The following is a 21,772-nucleotide window of genomic DNA, read 5'->3' as shown; positions in this document are numbered from 1 at the left end:
TTGCTATTTGTAATTATCCGTAGGTAATTATTGATTAGTGTTGGCTGGGTTAATGTATGTTGGTTGATAGCAGACTGGTTGTATTTAAATTGGCTATATAAAAGGAAGGAGGGTTGCGGCCGTAGGCTGCAGAACCTCCCTTTGGCTATAAACTATTTGGGGGTGGTTACGTGCTGCTGCACGTGACCCTTGCCTGCCGGTGCTCTAGTGCTAATTGCCCATAGTGCCTATTGCTTATATTGCCTATCGTGCCCAGTGCTGCTGTCCCCCTATGGTACGTCCATAACCACATTAAAAATAATATAAGTAAAATATATAAATATTAAATAATGTTTATATAGTGGTCTTAATATAAATTATAGCAAAACATTTAAACTGTATTTTAGCTATTATATATTACATTCCTTATTATCATTAAACGATAATACTTGTAATAAGGGGTGTATTAGAAGGTGCGAGGGTTATATGCCCATACGTTAGCGCTAGCCTACAAATAGGCTCCTTCTGAGCGTTCGATAGCGGGAGATTTCTCTCCTCACAACACAACAATCAACTATCGTTTGCTTCATCAAGCACTACCTCAACCGCAACGTTTGCGCCGACTTATGGGCCATTCATCGTGACCGGGAACCGCAACAAGCTCTCCTTCAGCAAGCCACGAGTCTTGGACATTCCGTCAGCCGCCGGCGGCCGACTGACCTGACGCCAGAACAGGCTGCAGAGCTCAAGAAGCACCCAAGGTACCAGCGCTTGGACAAAGAGTGGAAAGCGACGCCTCCGAAATCAGAACGGAGAAAAGAGCTCGGCAAAAAACGCAAGGCCCTTTGGACAAGGATGCGAAAGTCGAAGCTTTCCAAGATACGAGAGGAGTGGAGCAAGACACAAGGAGTCGAAGATGTCGAGCGGCAGATCGCTGGGGAGGATATTACCAAGGCCTCCGAGCACACGGCTCCTGTGCGGTCTATGGGAACAGTCCAGCAAAGGATGTTTAACGCGATCACATCTCCTCTAATCAATGATATCGAGGCGCAGCTCCAGCGAAGAACCGAAGCCATCAAGGCGCTCGTTGCGTATTGCGACGAGGAAGATCCCTTTGTGCCGATGCTCGTCCGAGTCGCGAAGCCTGCTTTGAAGTCGACCTCGAAGAAGGCTCCTGAGGCTCGGATGCAAGAGATCAAAGAAGCGACGCTTGTCGCATTTGGCAAGGTGCTAAAGTGCTTTCTCTGTGTTGCCAAGGCGGAGAGTCTTGGGCAGTCTCATCCCAGATTCGACGATCTCTGTCGCCAGTTTTCTCGCTCGGATCATCTGCGCAAGCATTTCATCGACATCCACTTGGATCGCCACAGCGAGGATGACAGTTTCGTTTGCCCGATCTGCAAGGTGACCCTGATTCACAAGAAACATCTCCAGAATCACACTGAAAAAGTACACGGCATCAACACCAGCTGCATCAAAAGGGAGCGTTAGAGGCAGTAGGCCGCTTGGCCAGATTCGAGGCATCGATGGTATATACGTCTCACTGCTTGAACGGTCATGTGCGTGGGTCGTCACAAATTTACTGTACCATTTCAATACACGCGGCCACTTATCCCTCCTCCGCACTGAACTGTGATAGCTCATACTCCTGCTGATTGTGAAATACGTGGTTGTAGAGTCTCTGTTGACGCCCACTTCTTTGTCCTCCGCCCTAGTTCCGAGGGAGATATCCTGCTAGCACTCATTTTGCTGCCTGCGAGAGAAGTGGGCTCAGGCATGAGCATGAGTGCGACGATCTTGGACAGTTCGTCATCAGATGCGTCAGTACAACTGTCAAGTGTAGCACGAATCGTCACCACTTCCTCATGCCAAGCCTTCACTCGATCCAATCGACATTGTCCTAGACTTCGTGCATGCTTCGGCGTCCCCGGAAGGCTAGTGAGTCTCAAAGCGTACAACATCACCACTCCAAGAGACCACACATCACTATACGCACCATCACTATGTTGCAAGGTTTCGGGGGCCGCATAACAAACTGGAGGGAGTCCGGTGTCGGGGCCCCCGGATCGCCTCATCGCACAGTCGAAGTCCGTAAGAACAGCCCCAGCTCTGTCGCCTGGTCTGTAGATAATGCTCCATGGCGTGACTGAGTTGTGTATAATACCATGGGATGCTAGATAGCCAAGAGCTTGTGAGCAGTCCGCAAGGATGATACGTGCGTCGTCCGGTCCACCTGTGTAGTGATCGTCCTTGCAAGCTGTGGCAAGGTTACTTGTACCAGGCCACTGGAGATAGAGTGACAGGCAGCGGAGGTCAGCCCCGAAGCATGAGACTAGGTTAGGCTTTGAACAAGATCAGCCAGCGATCCATCCAGGAGACCTTTGATGCAGACTGACGTGGCGGAGGTTCACCATCATGTCGTATCGCTTCCACCAGCTGTTGGCTGTGTGGACTGCGGCATACAGCTCACGCTTGGGCAAGTCTCGCCATGCTTTCTCCCAAAGCTTGGGCATCAAGACCGCGACAGTGGGGCTGGATTCCCCATTACGTAGGACTGCAGTAAACATATCCGTATGCGTCCTACTATATACCCAGCGTCCCAGCCGCTTTAGGGTATATTCAGTCTCTTGCGTGTCCGTGTTCTTGATCACGATCCTCTGTCCAGCCTTCGTCTGTGCCAGCTGGTGAGGCTGCAGCGATTTCGCGATGGTTGCCTGTGGGTTAGGTGGCACGGGAGGCTCGGCGCTCGCGGAAGAAACACCGTGACTTTGTGCCATTGTTGATAAGATTGCAGCGCCAGACGAAGCTTCTGACCTCTTGGAGGGCGAGGGAAGCATCTTCGTGCCGGGCCTCTTTGCGGTTGACTGGCCAACTAACTCCTCGATGGATAGGCTGTAGTGACGGGGCCTCACCAGCATCTCCACAGTCTGAGCAGGAGCGCCGACGAGTGACACGAACCAGAGAGCGGGAGAGAGAAGCTTGAGTTCCTCGGGAGGGAGGCTTTCTGCACCAGCGATATCGTCCGCCTGTTGTACTTGGACAACGCTGCGCCCAGTGTTGAAAAGTAGGACATCGTCGGATGAAGGATCAAAATAGACCTCACAGGCAACCTGCCCGGACGCGAAGGAGCATTTGATTTCCAAATGATCCTGGGTTGCCGCGAGGAGTCCCACACGAACGTGCTGTCCCAGTATTGTCTGTGTGATAGCGTCCAGTTCGGTGTCAACAGGGTCAGAAGCCGAATTGCAGACTGTCAGATGACTGTTGTCCTGCCCCGATTGCTTCAGAAGGACTCTGACACGGTGGAGGGGTCCCGTATATGACTGGTCAATCGGAAGTGCCTGAGCCATTTCTTGCACCCGTCGTTGGTGGGCCCACTGTGCCTCTAGGTACGGGTCCAGCCGATCAACGTTACTTTCCCTGTCGGTGGTGGGACTGGAATTACCAGTCGCATCAGGCAATAGGAATGAGACATGTTTAAAATCTTTCCTATTCTGAGCCATGATTGATGCGTATCGAAAGACTTGAGGACTCAAGAGAGAAAGAAAGCGAGAATGCCTTGTGGTGCGGATGGGAGGCCACTGGAGGTAATTGTACTCCGTCTGAAGCACCGCGTCAAATCAATACACAGGCCTGCATGTGTGACCTGTGCACGATAAACTGGGTGGACCTGGGCTGGAGCCCCGTGTAACAATCGGAATCCACCAGACGCGCGCATAAATGGAGGCTAGCCTGCACCCAATCAGGGGAGTACAGCCCGGAATGACGGGGGTGGGGCTGCCTAGCTCCGTGGGCTCTTAGTAGGTAACCACGGACATTCAGAGCTCCACCTTTTCCAGACGTTCAGCAACCTCCATCGTCATGCTGGACTCGGTACATGAGCCACTGCGATCTTCCCAGACCAGCCCAAGATGACTGGAGAATTCGATCTCTTCCCGTCCCCACCAGAGGACTACTTTCTCCGACATCATGACCGGCGATGGCCTGCGTGGAGGTTTGGAATGCGACAAGACGAGCTGTTCACCACCCTTGCCAAACGCTGCAACTCCATATCGCTTCCGGTTCTCGACGTCGACGCGTTCAATCGTGATGTCTGTGAACTCAGTGCTACTGCGCAAGACCGGGACGAATTCCTCCATCTACTCGAGGAGCGACGCGATCTGAGGCAAAAGGAGCTCCTCGAGCTCTGGCAACTATCATTCACCCAGCTGGCAGCGTCCCCGGCCTTGCTCGCAAGCTCCGGTACGCAATGGAAGGATGCAGTCCAGATTTACCATTCCCACTCGCTCGACTCCTATGTTCGATTCTTTGCCAGCTTCCTTCCAGTGCAAGCCCTTTCACCGAGCTTGCCCGGGGCTGCTGTTGACACGACACGCCCCACGCCTCCCTCCACCGACCGTCTGACATCAACGCCCATAGACTCGCGACCCGAGACTGAGCCATCCGACCACGGATCACCCGAGGCTATGCAGGATACACTGCAGGAGCCAAAAGCACCGCCACACCGCAACCGACGGACTACAAAACGGACACGTCAGGACAGAATACTTCGGCGCAGTGCTCGAATCCAAGAGCGCTGTGTGATGTTAGGCGATGTCAGTGCTCAGCGAACCTCGCAGGCGACCCCAAGAAAAGCAGTCTCCAGACTTGGGACAGTACGGAAGGGCCGAAAAGTCCGCCCAAGGTGACTGTGCCACTGCTGCAGAGGTTGGAATATTGTCGCGCCGTACGGCATTCAGAGCATGCTCTCGGGACTGCGCTCGGGGCACTTGGGTAGCCTGCGATGCACACGCTGCCTTGGCGTCGCTGCCACGAAGCCGCCTTGGTAACCCCAGTGCAGATGACCTGCTGGCTGCAGCTTCGTCATCAATTAGTATGCCTGGGGAGGCAAAACGCGCACCGAGAATGGTGTCTGGCGACGAATGGTTGCCTGATCACAAATGAGGGTGGACCTGGCATCGACACAGCTATAGCGAGACGTCACTCCGAAGCAAAAGGGGTGGCAAAGCAATCATGGCTTAGCCTAGGCAATCGCTGAATACTCTTGTTATTGTCAAGTGTAAAAATGCGCAGCCAGGTAATACTCCTCCTCCAAGGATGGACCCCAAAGCCGTGACTCCTCGTCAGCTGCAGGGAGAGAGTTACTCTCCAAACGGCTGGTGATGGTTGTGAGAAGGGGGCTGGTGTGTTGGCAGCGCTTGAGATTGATTCGGTATTCATTCCTTGCAGGCGAGCTCTTGTAGGATACCGGTACTGAAAGCCTCTCGACGTCTTGTGGCCCTGTAAAATATAATGCGGCTGAAGTCTCGTCTTTACATTTAACCACTTTCCCCATATCAGAAACCACAACATGATCACCACGCGTGATAGGATCACTGATGTTGATTGTGATGGAAGTTCCGTGCAGGTGAATCTTGTTCTTCGTGGGGTAAAAGTCGTGAGGTTGCAAATATTTGAAAATTTGGCGGTGGCCTGGGTTCAGTTCGAGATGGAGACTTCTCGACCAATCCATAGAGAGTAAAATCAAGTAGACATCACCCTCGTGGCCTTTGTTAAAGTCGTACAAGCTATGCCCGACCAGTATAGGGCACGCTTTACCACAATGCGCCTCAAGCCATGCAAAATCCTTGAACACCATCGCCCACAGAGAGACAGGTCTCGGTTGTCCTTCCATGTTGGACTAGATGCTGAAATAGATAATAATGTCGCAGTAGGTATAAGAGGTATCCCTGAATGGGAAAGCGCTGCTTTATCTGCTTTGCACCAGGCTGGGCTATCATGTCTAGTCTTCCAGCAGAGGCCAGTCCTCTGGCACTCCGATTCGATGGCTCCCTCTACTTAGGTACCCAGCTTCTTTGCTGTGAGCCTGTGTGGGCACCGTCCCGCCTCCCCCCTTGCCAACACCCTCCTCCATGATCCTTGTGCACACCAACGCCCATGTAACCTCCCATGTAACACTGAGCTCTCAAGTGACAAGAAGCGACTTTCCTCCCATAGCAACCGGAGTGGCCGCTCGTTATCTGTCCAGTTGGTTGAAAAAGAAGACGTGAGCAACTGCTCGCTGAGCTGCGAGAACATCCTGGATTTATACTGAGAAGTGGAAAAAGACTTCGCCCCCCTCCCTTTCGTTACAAATCGGACTCTGGTATAAAGGAACTCCCATTTCCTTCTCATCGTGGTCTGGCTGACTTCAATCCTCAATCCTGTCTTCCCTGCAAAGCGGATTATTGCAAATCATCGTCTACATCTTGACCACCACCCAATTGAAATTCCCACTTCGGCTTGAGTGTTCCCCAGAAGGATTGCGGACAAGCACACGTCACCTGCCCGACCACGGTCAACGTTCTCGTGCTCACCATCCCGCTCGTGCCTGTGCGGGCGAACATCAACACGCGCTGAGCCTCGGACCGTCTCCGACATCATGACGACGACCAACTGGATGAGCAAGTTGGTGAGGGTGAAGGAGGACGACCCCAATACCAGCATCTTCGGAAGGCACCACAAGTCCGCCTTCACATACATGGACACGGAGTTCCAGACGGTCGCGCAGATGGCCACCTACGTGGTGGCGGAGACAATCGGCAACAAGTCTGTGGTGAAGGAGGTGGTGGCGAATCCGGACATTGTGGCGGAGAAGTACTCCGACATGGGGCTTATGATGATGCGGAACCACCACTCCGATGACTCGGACAGCGTCGTGTTCGCCGTCATGCTGGCCTGTGTGGCCAAGTTCCACAGCAAGAGGTCGCTATTCGACGGCTTGGTGGCCACCGGCGACCACGTGATCATGGACGACACCACCAACGACTGCTTCTGGTCGATCAAGCATGACGACACCGACCTGTCGGACGCCGAGAACTGGGGCGAGAACATAATGGGCAGAATCCTCATGGTGGTCAGATTCATCTTCGCCGGCAGTGACGCTCCCGTCCCGGGATCGGAGATGGACAGCAACATCGTCACCCGATTGTCCATGGAGAGCGCCAAGGTGTTCCAGATCACATGCAAGTCCGACTGGGAGGGGTTCGTCGAGGAGTTTGAGGAAGAGATCAGAACCAAGGGGCAGGCGACCTAGATGGACACGCTACGTGGCGATCACAACCGACACGAGCAACCGACGTCTGAACCACGACCACGACCGTCACCACCACTGCTGTTCCACGGAGTGGGTGGTCTTCGTGGGCGAATTTGGAGACCAGCGAGACCGACATGGTGTGGACGTGCGGATACACGTCGAAGACCATGGAGAACGTGCCGAACTGGGGCGGGAACGAGACGGGGAAGTGCCTGATGGTGGTCAGGGAGGTGTCGTCAAGCACTGCACGGTGGTGCCGCAGACCGGCAACCAGCGCCTGAGCTGCTTCAATGGGTGCGTGTAGCCGATGACGTCCATAAGTGGTATGGGGAAGCAACAGAGACCAAGAGTGATTTATTAAGGGAGCGCTTCCGGTGGCAAAGGCAAGGCAGTCTGTACCGTCTCACCAGAGCGGAACCACGCAGGACGGTTCTATGCAGCGTCAGGCCATGGAATCCAGTCAACGCCATGCTCAACTACCATCACATTAAAGTAGAGCTTCGTCTATGGACATACAAACAAGAAGATTGACCGACAATCATGCTGGTTCAAATGAAGGCTCTTGCTCGGATCACCGAGCCAAACGTGATTTCAGGTGCATTTATCTTCGAGTCCCTAGGGAAGCATATCGGCTGGGAAGGAGGGGTACTGGCAGTCTCGTTCTGTCTATGAAGCCCTGGCTCGCGACTGCGCCTATTCTCCTCCTAGATTTCATTACCGAACAAGTCCCAATAGCCCTGCTCAATAGGTCTTTCTTTCACAGGCTTCAGCTGCTTATCCTTTCTCATTACCTTTTTGTAGTGTTCCATATTAATTGAATTTTTCCTGCGCCACTTCGTGATTGCCGCAAAATCAACACACTGTCTCTCAACGCTCATATCGGGGAATGGATATAGCTGTGTTTCTGTCCAATGCATTGTAGCTATTTCTGGAACGTTAAATCATTTAGTATTCCAGAAAGAAATGGTAGATGAGTAAGCCGCGAAAGTACTGACGCAGGTTCCCAGAGCATTGCAATGCTTGTAAGAGAATATCAATACAGTGGTTTGTATGTATCTCATGCATGGTTATATTTTCAGGGTCCGCATTCGCAATCTTCGTATCATAATAATCACGATATGCAAGTTTTCGTAATTGGTTGAGGCAATGTATCTGATGGAATACATCTAGGATGCCTGCATACGCATCATTGCCTAACCTCCAGGTTGAGTCCTCGAGTTTGGCTGCTGTAGCAGGGTCTTTACCCATAGCTTTTATCTCAGCAGAGGTGATAGGGATCACGTTACTAGCTTCCCATTCATCCCATATAGCCTCATCAATTGGATTAGGCAATTGTCTGGCTGGACCGCTGTCTATGGAAGGCCAAATGGTGCCATTGATAGTTGTCTAATATGGTTCTAGAGGGATGCGCTGGTACAGAGGTGAGTAGCCATAGGTTTGGAGGTAGGCGGCACTTGAATTGAGAGGTTGCAAATAGCCGCTGATCGCGACGGCGAGGACAAAAATATGCAGAAAAACGACAATAACAAGGAATTGAGTAATAATATGTAAGACATGTGACCTGTTGGTATTAGGCATATCCTTCTCAAGGAAAGCAATGCTTTGACTTTCATCTGAGGTCCGCAGTAAAGCCATTATTAGTGCTTTGTAGTTGCCCCTCCGTGCCCCTCTGTGCACCTCCCAATTACTGCACCCCCAGTGGGCTGTTACACCTACATTATAAAATCCCTTTAATACTCAAAGCCCAAATCTTTTCTTTAACCTTTTTTCTAATATATATAATCTAAGTTAAAGGGTTTTAAAAGCTTTTTACTATTACTGATAATTAATTTTCTGTTGGTTTGGCTTCCGTACGGTTGGTGATAGATAAATAAAGTATGTAATTAATTCGGCTATGGTGTGGAGGGTAGGTTGCAGCGAAGCTGCAGCCTTCCCCCGTCTGGCTATAGGCTAGCTATGGTGGTCCGTGCGCGGGGCACATAACCGCCAGCTGGCAGCCGGCTGGCACCGGCTAGCAGCTGCTATTAATAAGACTAGTCTAAACCTTACACCTCCAAATCTATGCATTACTTATAGCGCACCCACTACATGAGCACGCTGCACATAATGCCCATACGTACTATTCCCACACTAGCAGTCTTTTATATATACGTATACACACACTCCAAAATCATATTTTCCTCCGTAAACCATTTACTTCAAGCCAATCAAACCGCTTAGTTAACGTGAATATCTTATCCTTTAAGGGGTTATAGGGATTTAAGTGCCTTATGGCCATTGCTTTAATGAGTTAAGTATAAATATTTAAGTGCAAGTGCGCCTAAACGCTTTAAGTGCTCAAATTACCCAAATCGCTTAATTAAATCATTTAATTACCAACACTTTAAAACTTTAAAGTATTTAAATGCTGCACTTTAACTAATTAAAAGTTTAAGTTATAATTATTAGCCTAGTTATTATTATCATTAAAGCATTTATTAAAGCAGTTATTATAAATATTATTAAGGTTATTATTTAATGCTAAGTAATTATCCTCCTCTTTTAAGTTATAATTATCTCCATAAGAAGTATAATAATTATTATTTTAAATAATTTCTTTTTAATCATCCCTTTATCCTCTTAATGGTTCTTAATTATTGTTTATCAAGGCTTATAATAGCATTAATTATATGCTTAGCTTCCCTTAAGGCTATAGCAATAGCAATAGCTGCCAATACCATTAAAGTTTTGGTAATTCTAATATCCCATATGCATAATGCAACCAATTAAATAGTACGAAGGGGTATTCCCATTAATATGCCCAATAGCCTTATGGGGAAGGAGGCTGCTAAGGAGGAGGTTAATGAAAAGTAACTCGCTGAGAATGAACCAGCTGCAAAGAAGGCTGTGATTGCCTCTAAGGCTATTAAGAAGGAAGCTACCAAGGAGAAGCTTATCAAGAAGGAGGCTGCTAAGAAGGAGGCTATTAAGGAGGAGTCGGCTGAGGAGGAGTATTGGGATCATCAGCATTATTAGCGTTGCTTACCAACTTATTACGATGGGCGTTAGAAATATATGCCTTTAGCTTGCGCTTTAACTTAAATATCAAGTTATACCATTAGCAAACAACATTCTTACGCTGCGCGCCCATGGCTTCCATGGATAACTTCATTATTATAATTTAAGGATCTGTAAACGCCTATAAATAGCGCTTAAAGGTGGTTACTTTTAGAGGGTTTTAAGGAGGATTAAATGGCTAGGGGGCAAAGGCTCTCTTACAGCCAATAGCAAACATCAATCTTGCAACCAATAGCAGGCACCGCCACCATCAGGGCAAATCTCATAATAATTAATTATAAGGTAAAGGGGAAGAGGAGAACATTCTTTTATTATGCTTTTGGACTAATAACCAGCTCTTAAACCATTTACCTATAGGTGGTGGCGCCTAAATGCTATTACTGCCTAGCAAACTAACTTATATTGGTTCTTAAGGGTATTTAATGCTAAAGATCATTATTATTAAGAAGAAAGGAAAAGAAAAAAGGCGATAAGGGAAGGCAATAAAGATATAAGGAAGAGGAAAGAAAAGGGTATAGGGAAGGAAGGTTATGCTTATTAATTAAACATTAATTATTATTAAAAGGTAAATGTTTTAAAGGTTTAATTAAGTTATTTATATAGCTAAATCAGCAATAAATATTAATTATTCCCCCTAACGGTTTCAAGCTAATTAAGCAAACAAAATGATTACATTAATCGCTTGCTTTTGCCAACACTCTTTAAAGTATTTAATTAAAACATACCAATCAAGTATACAAATCAACCAAAAGAAACGTCATTTGCCAATACTCTAAAGTATTTAAGCGCCTTATGCTTCGTTAAGTGCTTAGGGGGGTCTTCAAAGGGTCACAGGCCCTAAGGGTATCGCGCGGGTGCCCTAAGGGGCGTCGATCGCAAACAAGGGCTTCTTAAGGGTGCCAAGCAAGGGCTTCTTAAGGGTGCCAAGCGAGGGCTTCTTATGAGTGCCAAGCAAGGGCTTCTTGTAGGTGCCAAGCGAGGGCTTCTTATGGGTGCCAAGCAAGGGCTTCTTATGGGTGCCAAGCGAGGGCTTCTTATAGGTGCCAAGCGAGGGCTTCTTATAGCAGTCACAAGCAAGGGCGTCGGCAATTAAGGGTGCCTCGTGGAGGGCTTTTAAGGGTATCGCGAGAAGGGCTTCTTAGGCTTCTTAAGGCTATGCACCGATGGCAAACGGTCTTCTTTTACCGCGCGCCCGTAAATGCCTACAAACGGCTTAGGAAGAGGGTTCTTAATAATATACGGTCGCGTTTACTTAAGAAGGTCGCGAGGAATTAAGGGTATTGCAAGGAAAGCTTTTTCAATATATTGTTTTCAAACATACCCATCAAAGGGGTTAAAGGTTATTCTTTTGCACCTATAAATGCCTACAAACGGCTTTCCCATAAGGGTTTTGCACCTATAAATGCCCACAAACGGCTTTCTCAAGATCATAAGTTACGCCACCCGTAAATGCCTACAAACAACTTCCAAAGAACCTAACTATCTATAATCGCCATAAGCAATCACTAATCAGTATTGATTTAGCTTCCGTACAATTAGTAATAAACAAATAAAGTGTGTAATCAATTCGGCTATGATATAAAGGGTAGGTTGCAGCGAAGCTGCAGCCTTCCCCCGTCTAGCTATAGGCTAGCTATGGTAGTCCGTGCACGGGGCACGTAACCGCCAGCTGGCAGCCGGCTGGCACCGGCTGGCAGCTGCTATCAATAAGACTAGTCTAAACCTTGCACCTCCAAATCTGTGCATTGCCTGCAGCGCACCCACTGCGTGGGCACGCTGCACGTAATGCCCATACGTACTATTCCCACATTTTCTTTATTTCTTTATTATCCTTCTCTTTTAAAATATAATCTAGCTGCTCTATAAATACCCGCATAAGTCTTTAACAAAATTAGCTACTCGAAGTATAAACAGTAGCCTTAACGTAAAAGAAATACTAGCTATTTAAACTAACTAAATCTTTAAAGAAAGAATGCAATCTACAACCATCATTAGATTCATCTCTCTACTTATGTTAAGTAATACAATTACTTCTCATTGTAGGTTGAAACAATCTTAAAGTCAGAATGTTACTAACAATCCTCAGCAGTGATATTAGGGGAGAGTAAAGAATGCTACCTTCCTTGTGATAACCAGGGAGTGTGGAAGGGCCCTCGTGATGCCCATAGTCCCCACAATTAGTAGAAAGGGAGACCGCCAGGAATTGTACCGTTGATTCCGGTTTCCTGACCTCAGGTTCCCCACATCCGCTTGGACGTGAACACAGACAGAGAGCAGGAAACACGAAACAGGAAAGGGAAAGCAGGAAAGGGAAAGCAGGAAAGGGAAAGCAGGAAACAGAAACAACGGGAATTCGTACTAGGAGATACCTAGTCATTGTACCGGACGTGCCAATAACAGATACTTTACCTTGCTCGTATCCTCTAAGCTCGATTTGAGGTTCTCGTTTCTCAAAACGGGGTTTTGAGATTGCTTTCCTTTCGAAATATAAGTTAATGAGGGCAATGACCAACATGCACTGTTGGGTTTGAGCTCTGGCCATACTCCCTTGACAATGATGAACCAATGCCCTGACGAAATAATCGACCAGATTGCAGACGAGCTGACACCGCCAGAGAGATGGCGTCTAAAGCAGGCTGGTCTGACTCTCAGCGACTCCCACCTGAAACATTCTCGAGCCTGGGGAACTATATTCAAAGACTCCACGTGGCTGCAAGCTGCCGCTAAAGTGGGTGCTAACCCCGTTCTAGTCGGTTGCAACATCTATAACCTCTATAACAATCAACTTGCTACTCCAACATACCTTGTTTTGCTTTCCATGGACTGGACTGGAACACTTTCATCACATCTTCCAGTCAATCGTCGAGGGGTGCTCCCATACATGCAGGCTCACGATTACGACCCGGATCGTTACGAAGTGCGCATCCACGGCACCGATATTACTGTGAATATCCAGGAGTTCGTTACGGGATACGAATCAACTCAAACCGATGTTCTCGACCGCTTTCTCGATCTTGAAAAAAACACAACGACGGTACTTTACTACAACCAAAATACACGGCCGGTACAGCACACTTTGAAATATAGCAACGATAGTAAATCATTTCCTTTGGACTCTCCGGAAAAGCTATATCTCCTCGGATTTTCATCCTGCTTTCATCCCAAATACCATTACGCTCTGAACTGGTTATTCAGCGAGTCTCAAGCAACTAAACTTGATTCACACTCTCAAGCAAGCAACGCATCGAGCCCATACTCTTCCTCGGGAGAACTCTTTCCATTGCACGGAATGGACCACGAGGACTGGGCCCGACTGTCCCTGGAGTAGAATGATACAAAGAGAGTGATTCCTGCATTTGCACCCATGCCATTCATGATAGTGGGGTACAAGATATCGTTCTGATAGGAGATCAACGTTGGTACGCTTCTTTCCGGCACGAACCTTACTCTAACAACCATAGATAGAGAATGCGGCTACGAGCGAAAGTGATGGGCGAAGGGTTTGGAAGGCGAAAGGTATTCACGGGGTAGCCTGGAGAGTTGGGTCCACTGTACAACTGTTCTCAACCTCAATCTATGACAATGGGACTATCGAAGCTGGAACCAGCTGTGGGCCAGTTCATCATGTCGTTAACCCAGGGAACTAGCCGACGTTCCTCGAAGTCCCGCGCCCATGTATCACAGTCCCACTGAACCCAATAGTCTACGAGGTCCCGCCACACAGCCTGGGGACGTGTCAAGTTCACGTACACCACCTTCCCTCCATTTCTGCGAACTTGCCTCGCGAACACTTTGGCCAACATCTTCGGTCCATCAACCCTAAGGCTAGTCCCCAGAATCAGGAGAAAGTCTGGACTTTCGGTTTGATCTCGGCGAATGATTCGCGCGATGGCTTCACCGGATGGATGTTGTTGGCCGATTCGGACGATATCCGGCAGAAGAATACCGACTGATACCCTACGTCTGCCTGCCGCCTCTCTGGCCCTAGTATAATCTGTGCATTGAGGGCAAGGTATGTCATGCACTTCCGAGAAGTCGGCCTCATGATCCTCCATCGGGAAGGTTCGGGAGCAATGGGTACACCGCAGGAGGCGAAGTGAGCCATGGAGCTGGACGCAGCTGAGATGATCCTCTTCATCCAGGTCCGTCGAGAGGCCCGCTTTGGTCTCAAGCATATCTATGTTCTGGGTATAACATCGTAGGAGTTGGCCTGCGTTGTCGAGCCCTTTGACAACCTCGTGGGCTCTCGTAGGCTCACTGGATCTCGCTAGTCGGTACAATTCCGTTGCAGACGTTTGAAGCCGGTGTCTTGACATCTCGTCACACAAGGCAGTCTCGCTGAATAAATCACCTTTGGCATATAAACCCTCTGGTGAACGAAAATCCTGTGCATTATTAGCAGAGGCCGTTGAGTGCTGTAGAAGAGATGTACCGGAATCCCTGCAGCGGTGCTGATTCCAGCGCCTGTTATCACGACAACCTTTTGAGCTCGGCTCATTGCACAAGCGATCTCGTTCAGCTCTCGATTGGAAGCGGGACCAACGGGAATCATCGTCGATGCGGGATAGGTAGTGTCCTTGGTAGTGTCCTTGGTAGTGTCCTTGGTAGTGTCCTTGGCAGTGTTTTGGCTGTGATGGCCGGACGTCCCTGGTGTTGGAAAGGGAGGAAGGCACGTTGGACCGTCCGAGGGGGTCGCTCATGCCTTATATACGCGAAATTCGAATCCCACGACCTCGCCTCACGGTTGCCTAGAGCGAGCATCTCAGTCCTTTGGGTTTGGTTCAGCATGGTATCCTTGAGGGCGTCCTCGGTTTGGCCTTAGAGCGCATCGCTTCTTGCCCATCGTTGGCCATCAACCTCGTGTGGCGCATAACACGAGGCACACCACGTCCATGGATTTGCCTTGGCCAAAATATGAACGTGGGCGGTTCCATGTATGGTTGTGGTGGTCCCAGGATCATGATGAGGCCTCTTCATGCCCGTTCACCCCAAAGCACTCGGGCAGGCGGGCAGGCCAGCAGGCTGTGTGATATGTGAGAGTGCCACATACAGAATGGTCGGGGACGTCACCAATCGCATCGCTCCATTCGTTGGTGAGTCTGAAGGACACAGTCTGGACCAGTCGTTCGTGCAGGGAGATCACCTCACATGATTAAGCTGAAGAAGGTGTCATTAAACAGACCAATCGTGCGGCGCGGGAGGCGGTGCACACTTGGCTTAAGCTGGTGGTAGAGTGCTCATCGCATTCCTATAAAAGATGGCCCTTCTCCCACCATTGGCTCGGTTCCCCTTCTCCTCCTTTCCCATCCCGAACTCCTCACTTCTCTCACTATCATGACCACCTCAAAAGAACATCCAGAACGTCCTGCCATGCCTACCAAGTGCACTTTCTTCTATGAGATACGATACATCATGACGGCCGGAATACCGGCTCCCCAGCTCCCGCGAAGGAGAGACGGTTGTCAGGCTGCCTGGGGTAAGAAATGCAATAAGCCGATACCTCCTGCCGACGGCTCAGGCATTGCCGGCTTGAGCCTCCTGAAGCTTCACTCTCGAAGAGGGTGCCCTTGTGTGCGGGTGGACTACGGTGGCGCGAATCACCGTTGGTGCACCGGGGGCCTGCACCACCACGGCGCACGATTGATGCGCAAGAGGGTTTCAGGGACTTCAGAGTCGGCAACAACATCGTTGCTCCTTTTGAAAGGGAGGACTCAGACACGCATCACGGACTTCTACAAGGTTGCGAAGACGACGAGACCTTACTGAATTATGGCAGCGCGCTTCGCTTGGGACTCGATGAGCACGAGGCGATGGGCAGCCTCGACGTCAGCGGTCAGCCTAGATCGGAGTGCCATCAAATTCGGACAAGGGGCGTCAAATTATGTAGATAAAATATACTCCAGCTCCAGTGACTTTCTTCAGTCCTCAGCAAGATCATCACCACCACCCTGGCGAATAGCCTGGCCGAGAGGCTGATGATGTATTCGCATATGTGTATGGCCAAGCGCTGAGATGATGTGCTCCTCCGCAAGCTGCGGAAACTGGTCCTGAACTGACCCGAGCGCTTCTTCATCTGGGCATACACCCTCATCAGGGTTGCCCAGGAAACATATATAAGACCAGGCTGCTCGCTCTAATTGTATATTGTAGTCGTTCTGGTTCCACCCTGGTGGTGCTGGACACTGTACGCCGAGGAATCCATCCTCCCCCGCCTGCGGTGCCGGCTTGTTCGCTGGTTTGTTGAAGGCATCAAACATGTCCTGGACCTGGGATGGGAGCTCCCTCCTCACCTTTTTAGTCGTCCGACCTAAAGCCTTCACATCCCGGGCACAGGCATCGAGTTTTGACTTCATCCCGTCGAGCACAGAACGTCCCTGGTCGTCACGTCTCTCAGCCTCCTTCCTGATCAACTCCATATTTTCCCTTAGCTCACTCTTCAGCCCGCTAACGGAGGTCCGCAGGTGTTCCAGTTCCGTGCCAAAAGCATCAAAACTCGACCTGAGCTTCGACTCCACCTTGTCGAGTCTGACATTCAATTCTCCACAAGTGGAACTGGTCATCTGGATTTGCAATACACTCTCTTTCAGGAGATCAGTCGTTGCCGAGATCATATCTTTAAGAGCTCCAAGCCCTGTTTGCATCTCTTCTTTGAGCTGGTGTGTGTCGGCCGTCTCTTCCAGATCGAACTTCACCTTCTTGGAGTTCCTCCCATCGGGGCTCAGCCCCCGCTTCCTCGGGACATAGACGCTCCCAGAGAATGCATTTTGTTTGCGCATGACAGATGCGCTCTGTGAGTTCATCGTTGTGGAGCTTGGAGGTGCGGGTGTACTGGTCGGCTTCCGCCCAGGGGACGGGGTGGCGCTTATCCTTATAACCGCGGCAGGTATACTTTGCGCCGCCGGTGTGGGTGATGCGTTTTGGGGTGGCTTGGTCAGAGCGGCGCTGCGGAAAAGGTTGGAGAGACTCTGGTGCTTGTCCAACACATTGCTAGCTGTCTCAGTGAGGCAGTTGGACGGAAGCGCCCGCGTACAAGTGGGTACGGGCTCGATGCTCTCGAGCTTGGGCTCAGCAGGGGCAAGGCGCTGCTGATTCTCAGCCGTGGTGTTCATTCCATTCGCGGAACCGTCTTCGCTGTCATCAACGTCTGATTTGTCGCCTAAATGCTCCCCTGACTGGCCGTCGGACTGGTCGCCGGACCTTCCCTCGCCGAATGACTTGTCTGACTTGCCCGAATCGTCGTCAGGGTTCTGCTCCTCCAGGCTTAGGCGATGGGCCCACGGCTGCAGATGTGGCTTGAGATCACGTCGGCATTGCACGAAATGCTTCCCAAAGAGCTGGTTGTAATCGGCGAGATGCGCCAGCTCCGCCTCTCGAGGCTCTGCTGAATCGAAGACCGTGTAGAGGTTGGCGAACTTGAACCCTTCCCAGAAACCATGTCGCACCGCCAACTTTTCTCGTGCCTGTGTCATCATCCACTCGATCTGCAGCTTGCCTATCCAGCGCTTGAACTTGTCGTGCTCAGGATATGCGATCACCAGGACTGCCATCATACCTACAGTTGACATTCGTAAGCGCTTCCCGCCTTCATCAAGGGGGAACCTACCCGCTGGTGACAGCACCTGGGTGATTTTAGCCTGCTCCCGCCTTTTTCTGGTCGTCTTGGTCTGTTTCCTTCGTCTGGCGTTGAAGGCGTCCATCCAATTCTCGTGCTTTCCCATCCACTTCTCCAGCTCAGTGAATGCGGCTTCTGCCTGCCTCGTCACCCTGTGCCGAGACTTCGTGCTTTCGCAGTGACAGAGCAGTTGGTCCATTACCTCGTCGCCGCGTATGTGGGCAAAGTCGCCAGCCAGGCCCTGTGGTATAAAGTCAAGCATGAAGGCATACAGCTTGCACAGCATCTTGCTCTGCACCGGGTCATGTTTATCCTTGTCTATGGCCCATGCTAGGCAGAGGAACCAGTCTCTATGCCGGTTGTTTTCGATATACCGGGCGTGAACACCCTTCGTTGTGAGGGTAAGAGGCCCCTGGCGAGGGAGCCAGTCAGTCGCGTTCGCGTGGGCGGCCATCTCGTAGTCTGCCCGCCGTGCTGGTCTGAAGAGCGAGCCGCAGTTTTCGAATCCCGATGTGGGTTCTGGCTGATCCGGTCAGCTCAGGGGAGAGGGGGCCGATCCGCCTGGGAGAAGTAAGGAGCTGGGGTGAACAAGGCCCCTTTCCTTGACCCGGCTCTAGGTTGCAAACCTACATGCCTCTCCCAACAGGGACATGGGCGGCTTGAGCCTGCTCGAGGGATCAACGAGTAATCGGCGTGGCAACACACGGGCTGCAGCCCATAGATAGTAACGTCCGGGCGTGCCTCAGCCTAACCTTGTCGTGAGGGGCGCAGGAGCTTCGTGGCCCTGCTGCATTGCGTACGCAACTGCCGCACCTTGACTGTTCTCCAAACAGCTGCGCGATAAGATTCGCGCTGTTACGCGCCCGGGGTCTGGAGCGACATCGAAGTCTTGGCAGAGGATGGAGAGTGGCCGCAAGAGTTCGTGGCGCTTGAAAAAGTTCGTGGCGTCTGGAAAAGTTCGTGGCGCGGGTCTGGCAAGCATTCGTGGCGGATCGCAGCGGTGCAAAGACAAGAATTCGCCAGGCGCGATTTCCTGCCATCCGCGCCTCTGTACAGCTAGAGGAAGAGTTCGCGGTCGCGAAGTCCTGGGCAAACCCAGCACAAGACACGGCCAAGGACTTCGGTCATGGCCGCTTGAAGCCTCAGGGCTACAACGTTCCGTCGCACCATGGGATGCTTGAGCCCTCCTCCCTCGAACCTTCGCTGCGTGTGGGCGTGTGGGCGTGTGGGTGATTTGTGCAGTGGGCCGCAACGACATGGCAGTGCATATAGTGCTTAAGCGCCCCAATGTGCCTCCCGTCTCATCTTGGCCTGTCCCGTGTGCGGCATCTTGATACTTGCCACTCTCTGTCGTGCTTTCCATTTGGGCAAATCGATCGAAATCCGTGTTGACATGTCGGACCAACCTCGGACAACAGCTGGGGGCGCGGCCGCTCAGGAGCAGGCCGAGGCCCACGAACCTCATGGTGGTGATGCCCGCGCCTCTGGTGCTCCCTTCGACACGCGCCGTTTGGTGCCGGCGGACGAAGCCCCCGAGCCCTCGCACCGGCATCCTCCACTGGTAGACGCCCGGCCAGCGAGCACTGCACGCAAGGCCCACGCCGACCCCGGAGGGGCGACAGAAAGGAGGAAGGAGACTGAACGCTTTCGCAAGCGACGCCTCGGGCTGCTGAGGAAGGCCGAGCAGCTCCGTGCCGATTTTGGCGTCCAGGCGTACGTCGTGATCCACAGGGGCGACCGGTACTTCACATACACGTCCCTGCCAGACCAGCCCGACTGGCCTCCCCCGCCCACGGTGCTTGTGAGTGGCCAGGCCGACGAGAACACCAAGACGACGTCCTACTGATCCGGCAACAGGACACCCACTACCCACTAACCGTCGTGACGACGCCCGACGATTTCCCTCGTCCTGGGCCCTGATGTGAGTTAGATGGGGCTCGCGTGAGCACGTCTGTGAGAGGGCGGGATGGGGCACCGAGCAATGCAGGCATGGCTAAGGCTCGGGACGGGAATCAATCGCTTCGTTATGTACAAGTCTCTCGTCCTCAGGTGATGGCCACCGCGTGTGACACATGTTGGTTCTCGTCGCAGGCCCCAGAGAGGGCCCCGCCCTCCCTCGCCGCTCCCTGCCCCAGCCCAAGGCGGGCAGCACGTCGAACGGCCGCCCAGGCAGACGGAGGAACGGCGCAGGCGCTGCGCAGCGGCGCGCGCCCTGCGCGGGACAGAGGCTGCGCGGGCGGGTACATGGCAGGCGAGGGGAAGTACTTCGGCGCGCCTAAGCGCCCACGCCACAGGTACATCCTGCTGCGCCCCAGATTACTGCATTAGGCAACTAACACAGGCAGCAGAGGATTGCCTGATTAGGCACCCGCGGCAGCTAATATATAATAATTATATTATCTTATTAAAGCTTTAATATAAGTTTATAATTATCTTTCTTACGTTAAGTCTGGATTTCTCCACAGCTGCCGCGACTCACCACGAGTGACGTATACCATCCGAAAGCCCCTGAAAAGCTCTATCAAATGATATATATATCGTCTATATATAATATCTATTGCGGGTGCTGTGATGGAAAATAACAAAAAGTCTAGGGTAAGTTTGGAAAAAAGCTAGGGTAAGTCTCTCGGATGAGACTCGCACATAGAAATCTTGCTGTGTCGCGCTCACGGCCGGATATCTCCACAGCCACGGCGACGCACGACAAGTGAGACATACCACCCGAGAGCCCACGCCGGGCTCTATCGAATGGTATACGGCGCGGATTTTCCCCGTGGGTGTGGCGGGTGCTGTGGCGGAAAAAACGTTAAAAGTCTAGGGTAAGTTTGTGCTGAAATCTCGGATGCACGTCAAGTGCGATATACTTTCCGATAGCCCTAGATGTGCTCTTTCGAATGGTATATGTCTCATCCGCGTTTGGGTACTGTGGCACGTGCTGTAATGAGGAATGTCGAAAAGTCTAGGGTAACTCCCTCGGGTCCAGACGTTGGGATTTTTTTCCTCGGCCCACACCCGCGCTGACACCAGGTGGCGCATACCATCTGAGAGCTTGAGAAGGGCTCTATCCAACGGTGGTACCCCCGTCTGGGTTGAGGCAGTTGCGAGAGAGTTGGTCGGAAAGTTTCGCAACTTGGAAATCGGCCAGCACGATGCCGGTGTGAGCGAGTGCATTTTCAAAATGAAAATCAACCTGGGGACAAATCCGGCCGTGACGCCTGCTGTGATTTCCCCACGGCCAATAAGGACATACCACTGGAATGCCCTTGACGGGCTCTATCGGATGGTATATGTCTCGTTATCGCGAAGTGAAAATTGAGGGAGTTGGATCTTTCAAATATGGGTGGGTGGTGAAAAAAAATCTAGGGTAAGTTGCGAAAAAGTCTAGGGTAAGTTTGGGCTGGGGACTTGGTCAAATCACGATGCCGACCAGGTCTGTGCTCACGACGGAACATCTCCCCCCACGGCACGATGCACCACAGGTGGTATATATCTCACCTGGGTGCGGCGGGTATCGCGTGCGTGGTGGTAGAAAACGTCACAAACCTCCAAATATCTCTGCGACGGCGACGATGCACGACAGGTGACACATACCATTCGAAAGCCGCTGACGAGCTCTATCGGATGGTATATGTCTCGCATGGGCGGGACAGGTTTGGCGTGCGCTGTGGTGGAAAATAGGGAAAAGGCTAGGGTAAGTTTGGAAAAAGTCTAGGGTAAGTTCCACCCGTGCGGCGGGCGCTCACGGCCGGATTTCTCCGCAGCCGCCGCGACTGGTTACAAGTGATATATAACATCTGAAAGCCCGTGAAAATCCCTGTCGAATGGTATATATACCGTTTGTATACGACGTCAATTGCGGGTGCTGTGGTGGAAAACAACAAAAAGTCTAGGGTAAGTTTGTCCGGCTCGGGTTGAAAAAGTCTAGGGTAAGTTGTGGAAAAAGCTAGGGTAAGTTTGTCCGGCTCGGGTTGAAAAAGTCTAGGGTAAGTTGTGAAAAAGTCTAGGGTAAGTTGTGAAAAAGTCTAGGGTAAGTTGTGAAAAAAGCTAGGGTA

The 21,772-nt window shown here is 51.1% G+C and overlaps 6 protein-coding genes across 6 annotated transcripts; 4 read left to right on the top strand and 2 right to left on the bottom strand.

Moving 5' to 3' along the window:
* Window positions 1-271: 271 nt before the first annotated feature.
* INS49_014037 (uncharacterized protein) lies at window positions 272-1,467 on the top strand (the record flags this gene model as incomplete). Its single annotated transcript, XM_043174728.1, has 2 exons — window positions 272-274; window positions 520-1,467. 2 exons carry the CDS (start codon window positions 272-274, stop codon window positions 1,465-1,467), a joined length of 951 nt encoding a protein of 316 aa, XP_043021673.1.
* An 863-nt stretch (window positions 1,468-2,330) lies between these two features.
* Window positions 2,331-3,326, bottom strand: INS49_014036 (uncharacterized protein; the record flags this gene model as incomplete). The annotated part of the gene is made up of 1 exon (XM_043174727.1): window positions 2,331-3,326. One exon carries the CDS (start codon window positions 3,324-3,326, stop codon window positions 2,331-2,333), a length of 996 nt encoding a protein of 331 aa, XP_043021672.1.
* Window positions 3,327-3,887: 561 nt separating this feature from the next.
* On the top strand, window positions 3,888-4,560 carry INS49_014035 (uncharacterized protein; the record flags this gene model as incomplete). The annotated part of the gene is made up of 2 exons (XM_043174726.1): window positions 3,888-4,337; window positions 4,396-4,560. The coding sequence occupies 2 exons, from the start codon at window positions 3,888-3,890 to the stop codon at window positions 4,558-4,560; spliced, it is 615 nt and encodes a 204-aa protein (XP_043021671.1).
* Window positions 4,561-6,397: 1,837 nt separating this feature from the next.
* On the top strand, window positions 6,398-7,051 carry INS49_014034 (uncharacterized protein; the record flags this gene model as incomplete). Its single annotated transcript, XM_043174725.1, has 1 exon — window positions 6,398-7,051. The coding sequence occupies one exon, from the start codon at window positions 6,398-6,400 to the stop codon at window positions 7,049-7,051; it is 654 nt and encodes a 217-aa protein (XP_043021670.1).
* Window positions 7,052-16,026: 8,975 nt separating this feature from the next.
* INS49_014033 (uncharacterized protein) lies at window positions 16,027-18,174 on the bottom strand (the record flags this gene model as incomplete). The annotated part of the gene is made up of 1 exon (XM_043174724.1): window positions 16,027-18,174. The coding sequence occupies one exon, from the start codon at window positions 18,172-18,174 to the stop codon at window positions 16,027-16,029; it is 2,148 nt and encodes a 715-aa protein (XP_043021669.1).
* A 939-nt stretch (window positions 18,175-19,113) lies between these two features.
* Window positions 19,114-19,566, top strand: INS49_014032 (uncharacterized protein; the record flags this gene model as incomplete). The annotated part of the gene is made up of 1 exon (XM_043174723.1): window positions 19,114-19,566. The coding sequence occupies one exon, from the start codon at window positions 19,114-19,116 to the stop codon at window positions 19,564-19,566; it is 453 nt and encodes a 150-aa protein (XP_043021668.1).
* Between the last annotated feature and the right edge of the window lie 2,206 nt (window positions 19,567-21,772).

This window comes from Diaporthe citri, assembly GCF_014595645.1.
Source record: "Diaporthe citri strain NFHF-8-4 chromosome Unknown scaffold_7, whole genome shotgun sequence".
Taxonomy (NCBI): domain Eukaryota; kingdom Fungi; phylum Ascomycota; class Sordariomycetes; order Diaporthales; family Diaporthaceae; genus Diaporthe; species Diaporthe citri.
Note: the sequence above shows the minus strand (reverse complement) of the source record. Positions and strands in the feature narration are given on the sequence as shown.